The sequence below is a fragment of the Sparus aurata genome, chromosome 20, assembly GCF_900880675.1.
Source record: "Sparus aurata chromosome 20, fSpaAur1.1, whole genome shotgun sequence".
NCBI lineage: Eukaryota > Metazoa > Chordata > Actinopteri > Spariformes > Sparidae > Sparus > Sparus aurata.
This window is the reverse complement of record NC_044206.1, coordinates 1,201,548-1,211,122: the sequence shown is the minus strand read 5'-3', so window position 1 is coordinate 1,211,122 and position 9,575 is coordinate 1,201,548. Positions and strand designations below refer to the sequence as shown.

Below are 9,575 nucleotides of genomic sequence, written 5' to 3'. Positions count from 1 at the left end.
TATATATATATATATAGATATATATATATATATACAGATATTATTTTTATGTTTTTATATATAATATATATAAAGATATACACGTATATATATAATATTATAATATATCTATCTATACTGGGGTATATATATAATAAGATATATATATATATATATATATATATATATATATATATATATATATATATATATATATATATATACATATGCCGTTTTTTTATGTAAATTTCAATCAATGACAGTCAGAAAGCCAACTGTAATTACATTGTGCAATGGAACAGCAGACTAGCCGAACACCATCTGCTGTTGGCCTGTGTTTGATCCAGTGGCACTGACAGCAGCTTACTGAACAATTGAAAGAATTAACCAGTTCAAATCAGGTCACAGTGTTCCATCATGGGTGACAAGTGGCAATGTTAATTTGATGCTAGGGCTTGGGCATCATGGTATATGCTATGCTATGCTGTTTTATACAACAATGGCACTAAATGTGTGTGTGTGTGTCCATTGTTGAATGTTTTTGTGTTTCAGAGTGATCGACCTAGGTGTGATGGCTCCCTGTGATAAGATCCTTAAAGAGGCCATCAAACAGAAAGCAGGTGCCCTGTACAATTTAGACTGCATATTGTCTTTGTAAAATGCTTACAGAACTTGTTTTAAAGAGTTTAATTGGGCAAAGCCAGAAAAATATTTAATTTCACAGTCAATAGCCCCTTTTAGATAGAAAAGGTGGTGCATTTGCAGCAAGGTAAAAGCTGCAATGTGCCGCCTTGTCTATCTAAAAGGGAGGTGTCATCTTCCTTCTTTTCCAAAAAGCTGCCACTTGGCCGCCACTGGGGCACTTGTAAACATCTGACATTAAAAACACAAAGTTGGACGTGAGAAGCAGGTTGGATTTGTCTTCAAAAGAAGAGCATACATTGCAAGCAATTGGAGTTTAGAACTGGGTTCTTAGCGGGGGGGCTTTTAATTTGAAAGTAGCGACCGTTAGAAGCTTGCCGCTACAATAACAAGAGGACAACAAAGACAGCTACAGATACAGAGAAGATGCTAGCATCTTCCAGATCTCCGCGGCTTTCCAGTTGCCCATCCTGACGTCTGCGGATGAAGTGATGGACTGACTGCTGTGATCAGCTGTTTCCTGGTTTTAAAACTCCCCGGCTGCGGGTCGCACAACAGTGCACTTCATCGACACCTCTGCCCATCTCACGCAATGGCTGGCACATTGACGGCTCAGATCTACATAGCAATGGAGGTAGAAAAATGTGTACCCTTCGAGGCGTCAGATTGGCGAACCAAAACAGCCCCCCAATTCATCAGCTTCTGTCTAAATCCGGGGACCTAGCCGCAAAAAGGACAGACAAATTGGCGGCTTTCTGCCGAGTATAAAAACGGCTAATGAAAGTGTTAAAATGCTCATCTAAGTCACCTTCACTCATTGCCATGCCTCACAGCATTTAAGATTCACAGTTAGGTAGTACTCAATGTAGTGAGGTATTTTGCAACTCAGGCAACATACAAGCTGCCCTTCATTCTTGCGGGAAGCTGCAGGGGCTGTAATGCATCTTGTGTTGCATAATGACACGTATAAATAAAGTAAAGCAGTATAAATGGAGTTTGTTTTCATGACTGAATAAACTGAATTAACAAAGAAAGTTTGTGACAGAAAACACATCAGTCAATGAAGATCTTTGTCTTCTGCTTAAAAATACTTCCCCAATATGACATAGTGCACCTTTAATGGTTTTAATGCTTTTGTAATAGCAGCAGCAGCAGTCATGTGGGGTTTTTGTTTGCTTTGTTTCTGCAGATATCATTGGTTTGTCTGGTCTCATCACCCCCTCTCTGGATGAAATGATCTATGTGGCCAAAGAGATGGAGAGACTGGGGATTACAACTCCCCTTCTGATTGGAGGAGCCACCACATCCAAGTAACAACTCAGCTATTCTAACTGAGTGACCAGTCATGTATATTTATCACTGCTGAATGTGACGTCAAAGCAGAGCACCGAGCAAGTTCATTGTCACATGATATTCTGTTTTGTACATGACTTAAATTGAGAACAAGAAATGCTATGTAGAGCAGGGGTGTCACAATTCTCCAAATCCACAATTCAATCTGACTTTCGATTTAAAAGTCACAATTGGATTCAGTTTTCAATTTAAAGACTTTTTCTCAACACAGACTGTTATGCAATTGTTAGACTTTTAAGTAATTATGTGTAAATGTGAACAGATTAGTTTCATGCCCTGACAACTGTTATTTACATTTTCAAATTCTCCCTTAAAAGGAAGGTATCTGTACCACACTAAGGCCATATGGTAAAAAATGTAATTATTCATTTAAAATTGAATAACAGTATTTACTTGTTAATTGGGAACAATCTATTCAACACAAAAACAAAGTAAAGTAACTTTGTACCACCAGGGTACAACAATAGCTTGGGTTTTCTCAATTGTAAAATCTGCAACTTATTATGATGTGCATTGCAGAAGAGGAGGAGGCTACGTGGTACTTTCATGATGCTTCTGATCAGGAGGGGGTTTATTTTCTGAAACATTACACAAAATTAGCTCAACCATACTTTTCAGTGAATGTATCCATTATATGTAATCAGTTATTTGAAGCGGTATTGATATTGAACAGTCTGTCGTGTGTTTTATGTTTAATAGGACACATACAGCAGTCAAGATCGCCCCTCGCTACACTTCTCCTGTTGTCCATGTTCTGGATGCCTCCAGGAGTGTGGTGGTGGTAAGAAATTCTTTTTCAAATCTTTATTTTTCACTGTGGATCAATGACTAAAAGCCAACTTTACAGAGAAACCCATAGTATTATTTTGATTAAGTAGAAATTTATTTAGCAACAGGCCAGGTTTAAAAAGTAAAACATGTTTTTGTTTATTTTACAAATGGATTTAAAATTGATCTAAATACCTCGACTGCTTTCAATCTGCATGAATGCAGATCTGGAACATGAGATGTAATCACCTGAAAGACGGTATGCCTCCATTTAGGCAGCACAATGCTGTACAATGCTTTTTTAGATAACGGATAATGTATGGAAGTTAAATCAGGTCATTAATCAAGAGCATAGATTTTCAGTTTGAGAGCATGATTTCATTCCTTTTCAGTGACACAGCTCCTTCGCGTGCTCAGATTTTTTCTCCTCATGCTCACATTTTGTCCTCGCACTTAAATTTCTTCTGCTTACTTTCAAAATGTCTGCTTGAATTCAAAAATCACATGCCTGTGTTCACATTTCTCCTTCTTGCACACAAAAATTTCGCTCGCATTCAAATGTGCCCTCTGCGCGCTCAGGTCTAAGTGCACGCGCTCAGGACACACACCCGCTCACAGGTCAAGTTCTGCTCTCAGATCTCTCCTCTGCTCACGGATTTTTCTTGCGTATCAACACTATCAACCAATAGAAGGCCGGCTACTGTTGACCAATCAGATTATCCCCGCTTCTTTGCGGGTGCATTCGCTGTACTTCAAGGAGCGTCACATACGGACGGGCACTGTTTCTACCGGGTTTATCTACTTCCGTCCTCCAGACTGTTAAATGTGGTGGTTCCCTTTATTTTTTGACGACTTTTGGAATAAAATATCAGTTAATCAATACACGAGCGCCCGTGCTTTTCATTACAGTAGCTACATCAACATAAAGTAGAACAATAGCGGCTCTACTTTCACCATATTAGCCAATAGCCAGCTACCCAGGCAGCGGGATATGTTATATAGTATAAATACTGAAGGGTTAATATGTTTCGTGATGATAGTACAGCGGTTAAGAATATCAATTTATGCTGCTTTTTGCATCATGGGACGCTGGTTCGCATCCCGGCCCGGCGTACAGAGTTGGGTGTAAATGTACCGTATATTACCAAATAATAGCCGCGTGTCAATTAACCGCAGGGTCCCTTTAAACACCGATGCAGGTGTATATTTTGATAAATAACCGCTGGTTCCAAATAAATGCTGGGTCTAATTCATTTATTCTTTTTTAATCAAGGAAGAAGACGTGACCACTGACACTGCACGTTTTTCTTCTTCGCCTTTTTCACGCGTTGTGCTGCTTTCTGTCAGTCAGTATCACACTGATGATCGCCATGGCTCCGGTGCAGCAACAAAATAAAAAGTATGACTTGAAATTCAAACTTTCTGTCGTAAAATATGCAGAGGAAAACTCGGGAAAACCGTGAGTGACAGACAGCAGAGATGAGGAGTTTGCAGCGAGTGCTAGTTGGATGAATCGTTTCCTCCGCCGCAACTTGCAGGAGGATGCCAGAGAATTCACCAAGAAGCTGGCTAAGTTTGTGACATTTTCATTCCGGATTTTGAGAGGAAGGAATTAAATGCCTGTCCCAAATAAACGCCTGGTCTGTTAAGTGATTGAAACAAATAAATGCCGCGGCTATTATTTGGTATTTTACGGTATGATAGCTCGCTCGGCCGGGGAGAGAGACATGGATCACAGTGCTCAGCTGCAGACACAGCAGAGAGGTGACGAGACGCGACTCATCATGACTGACAGGCATCAAGGCCACTCAGCGTTACCTTACTGACCCGCCCCCAGATATTTCATTCACAAAAACAGGGCCTGTGGCAATTCTGGACAGCTGTTTTTTTTTTCTTCTTCTTCCTTCATGGGCCCCCTAACAAACGCTTAAGAAGAGATGGTGGGTAAACATACGTGATTAAAAATGTGTAATGAAAAATACGCTATGATGAGTATTTTTCATTCATTACACGAGCGAGGGTGCCGGCCGGGTCGGGATGCGAACCTGCGTCCCATGATGCAAAAATCAATATGAACAGGAGTTCTTAACCGCTGTACTATCGTCACAATCATACTCACTTTTCACTATTTATACTATATAACATATCCCGCTGCCTGGGTAACTGGCTATTGGCTAATATGGCGAAAGTAGAGTCGCTATTGTTCTACTTTATGTTGATGTAGCTACTGTAATGAAAAGCACGGGCGCTCGTGTATTGATTAACTGATATTTTATTCCAAAAGTCGTCATAAATAAAGGGAACCACCACATTTAACAGCCTGGAGGACGGAAGTAGATAAACCCGGTAGAAACAGTGCCCGTCCGTATGCGACGCTCCTTGAAGTACAGCGAACGCACCCGCAAAGAAGCGGGGATAATCTGATTGGTCAACAGTAGCCGGCCTTCTATTGGTTGATAGTGTTGATACACAAGAAAAATCCGTGAGCAGAGGAGAGATCCGAGAGCAGAACTTGACCTGTGAGCGGGTGTGTGTCCTGAACGCGTGCACTTAGACCTGAGCGTGCAGAGGGCACATTTGAATGCGAGCGAAATTTTTGTGTGCAAGAGGGAGAAATGCGAACACAGGCATGTGATTTTTGAATTCAAGCAGACATTTTGAAAGTAAGCAGAAGAAATTTAAGTGCGAGGACAAAATGTGAGCATGAGGAGAAAAAATCTGAGCATGCGAAGGAGCTGTGTCACTGAAAAGGAATGAAATGATGCTCTCAAACTGAAAATCTATGCTCTTGATTAATGACTTGATTTAACTTCCATAATAATGCTGAGGAAAAAAATCAGCAACTGGGTTGGGATCCACATCTACATACAAATACTTGGATAAGTATCGAACAGTGCCAGATCTCTTTCACCCAGTTAAGTCAAGCAGTTTATAAGACCGTAACTTAATTATCAGGAAATCCTTTTGTATGATCTTAAAGTATTGAAAGTAATTTTCTGTCAATGGACGTATTTTAGTATCAAAAGTACAAGGATTATCAGATGATACGTTTAGCTCAGTGGGCAGAGTCCCATGTACAGAGGCTATCCTTGCTGCAGCGGCCCTGGGTTCGAGTCCTGGCCTGGGGCCCTTTGCTGCATGTCACTGCCCCTCTCTCTCTCTCAACTTGTTTCCTGTTTGTCTTCAGCTGTTCTGTCAATAAAGCCAAAAGGCCAAAAAATATACTTAAAAAAAAAAAAAAGTCTTTAATGCACCTTGCAATTTTTAACTAGTAACTAAAGCTATCAAATATATATAGTCGAGAAAAAATAGTTGCCTCCAAAGTGCAGTGGACTTATAAAGTCGCAGGAAGTAGGAACATTAATGAACACTTTTGAGGTACTTGTACTATACTTAAATACGTACATGTACTTACTCAAATTCCACAGCTGTCTCTTATTGCATTAGAAGTTCAAAGAGTTGGCGCGCAGGTGGTCGAGTGGTTAGAGCGCATGCCATAAACGCAGCCGACCCCGGTTCGATTCCGGCCGGAGGTCCTTTGCTGCATGTCACATCCCCTCTCTCTCCCATATTTCCTATATGTCTACTGCTTAATAAAGGTGTCTATGCCAAAAAAATTCAAAAAAAAAAAAAGAAGTTCAAAGAGTTGATATGAGTTGATGTGGCCACAGATTTGAAAGATGTTATTTTCCTGTCTGTCAGTGCTCACATCTCCTAGATGAGGCAATGAAGGAAGAGTACTTTGAGGACCTGAAAGAGGAGTATGAGGAGATCAGGCAGGAGCACTACAACTCCCTGAAGGTAAGATTTGATGGTAGAAAAAGCCAACAATAACTCACTAACGCACTAGTGGAGATTTTACACCTCTCGGTCGTGGCTCAGTGACCCACATAGGCCACCTTCAGATGAGCCTTGAATCCACGAGTCTTGAACATTTGTAGTATGAAATTGTTACATAGCCATCCTGATTTGTGAGATATTACTTTTGCTAGCTTTTTGTAAATTGTTTAAAGTTAAAGTTGCCAGTTGCCTCCAAGCAGGAACTAGTCAAATCGATTCAGATTCATGATTTATTGTCCCCGAGGGGAAATTCATTTTCACAGTTCTGTTCCAGACAAAGACACCAGCACACGTGCAGCACCAGAAAAAATACATACATATACAGATAAACAAAAACCAAAAACATCTACCTCCTGCTGTTTAGAGCTGTTATGGCAGAGGGGATGAAGCTTTTGCAGAAGCGGGTTGTTCTGCAGGACAGTTGTCTGAACCTTCGACCAGAGGGGAGGAGGGTAAAGTATGGATGTAATGGGTGGTGGGGGTCATGGGCTATGTGCAGCGATTTGCGGATGGTGGCAGTGTTAATGAGGGCTGGCAAACTTGGAGTTGGAAGGCCAATTATTTTTGAGCAAGTGTGAGTGACTCTGAGAAATTTGTTTTTGTTATTGAGGGGCAGCATGGTGAAATAGCAGATTGCACAATACAGGAGAATGGATTCAATGATGCTGCGGTACAGAAGAAGCAGAATGGGTGGTTTGATGGACAATGATCTGAGTTTAAGGATGATGTGGGTTCTCTGCTGGCAGCGCTTAATACTGTCTGTGGTGTGTTGGTTGAAGTTCAGTTTATTGTCCAGTGTGATCCCGAGGTATCTGAAACTGTCCACAATCTCCACTGGCTGATTGTCAATGTGTATGGTTCATGAGGAGTGTTTTTTCTAAGGTTGTCGAAAAATGAGTTCTGTGGTTTTGGTGACATTGAGGAGGAGATGATCGTCCTTAGACCACTGGGATGGCAGATGTAATGAGTAATTATAGCTGTTGCGCAGCGATGGGTCGGGTCCGGGCTATTTTTGACTAATTTAGGCAATTCTGAGCAACAAACAGGAGAATAGGAAGACAAGACAGTTGACAACAATGTTCATTTTGGACCACTTGAGCTTGAACTCACAACTTCTGGAACCAAAGACTGTCATCTATCGCTCTGAGCTAATTGGCAAGTGGCAATACAACAGTGGCTTCACAAATTGAGTAAGCCATTCACTGTTGTGCAGGCAGATTTGAAACCACTGTAAAAAATTCAGTTATCAGACAAAAATCTGAAAATACACATATTGCAGCATGGAGATGTTGGTAATTTCTTTTTAAAAATGATTGATTTGCTCCATAAGTGAATAAATGATGTTTAAAAATGCTGCTTGCATTGACTGCAATTATTCACTTGAGAGCAGAATTCAAAATGTTCTCAAAAATTCAGTTTTTTAGGTAAAATTCTGATATTTGTCAAACATCATCTACCATGACTCTAAAAAATGTTCAATTTTTTCATGAACATTGAAGATTTATTTATCAATTTGCAGGTATATCTTTACAGTAGTGTTCACAGTCAAACATTTTCATGCACTGTAGGCAAAAATTGTGGGAGGAGATTTTTATAACTTTTACAGTTAAAAAAAAAAGAGTGATGGACTTCATAATTTTTAATAGGTTTTAATGTACAAAAGTTTCTTTAGTATTGGGGCTACAGTTTGATGAAAGTGTGAAGTTCTAGCGGGTTGATTTGTAATGAATTTTCAATGTTTTGAACTTTAGATGCTTGCTGTAGTGCCACCATCAGGACTATTGGCTTGGGTTTACAGCTGAGGTAATCTGGCATGAGACTGGACCTTTGTGCAAAATTTGGGTTATCTTTCACCCATGGTCTGGTCCAAGCTATTTGTTTTTATTTAATTTAGAGGCTTGCTGTGATGCCACCATCAGGACAGTTGTCTTGTGTTTCATGTTGAGGACATCTGACATTTTGATCTGTCATCATCATCATCACCCTTGCTGGGTCTTGAACCCACAACCCCTGACACCAAGAACCAGCTCTCAACTCACTGAGCTAATTGGCCGGAAGTGAGACCTGCTGTGTAGCTTCATTTGTCGACTCAGGGAGTCACTGTCCGGGCAGCTGTTGTCAAGGCAGATTTCAAAAATGGTCAAAATGTCAGAAATTCTCTTACCTGAACAAAAATCTGATAATACATAAATATCATCTTGACAGCATGGAAATGTTGGTGATTTGTTTTTTAACTCTAAGTGTTTTGCTTCATAAGAGAAAATCTGATGTTTAAAAATGCCACTCTTACATTGACTCCAGTTGTTCCCATGAGAGCAGAATTCAAAATGTTCTCAAAAATTCAGTTTTTGAGATAAAATTCTGATATTTGCCAAACTTCATCAACCATGACTCCAAAATATTCTCAATTTTTTTCAGGAAGATGTATTTAGCAAGAATTTGATAGTATATGCTTACAGTACTGTTTACAGTCAAACATTTTGATGCACCGTAGTCTTAATCTTGATAAATCAAAAATCCGAGAAACACGTTTTGTGGAGGACGGTCTGAAGATGCTCTCTAGCAAGTTTGGTGACAATTGAGCAAAAATTATGGGAGGAGATAGGTTTTATAAGTTTTAAAGGTTTTGAAAAAAAGTGAGTGACTGACTTCATAATTTGTAATGAGTTTAAGTGGACTAAAGTTTCAGCAGTATTGGGGCCACAGTTTGGTAAAGGTTTCAAAACTGTAGCATGTACTGTTGATTTTGTAGGTATTTTTAAAGTTTTTAAAATTAAAACGCTTATTGTGCCCCCCCCCGAGGAGGAATATTGACATGTCCTTGGAATTAAGTAAATCTGGCATGGGGCCGGACATTTCTGTAAAGTGTAGCACTGTGGAGCCAGAACGGTGACTTTAAAATTTGGCATCCAAAAAAAACATTTGCATTGAAAACAAAACCAGTACTGAAAACATTGTCATTGAAACATTTGTATTGAAAACAGTTGTATTGG

General features: G+C 39.8%; 1 protein-coding gene across 1 annotated transcript in view; it reads left to right on the top strand.

Annotated features, from left to right (window-relative positions):
* Positions 1–9,575, top strand: part of mtr (5-methyltetrahydrofolate-homocysteine methyltransferase) — a 155,335-nt gene that overhangs the window by 123,317 nt on the left and 22,443 nt on the right. The window contains exons 23-26 of the mRNA XM_030400708.1: positions 525–599; positions 1,811–1,931; positions 2,674–2,755; positions 6,445–6,543. Of these exons, the coding sequence (XP_030256568.1) occupies positions 525–599; positions 1,811–1,931; positions 2,674–2,755; positions 6,445–6,543 (377 nt within the window). The remainder of the gene's footprint in view (positions 1–524; positions 600–1,810; positions 1,932–2,673; positions 2,756–6,444; positions 6,544–9,575) is intronic.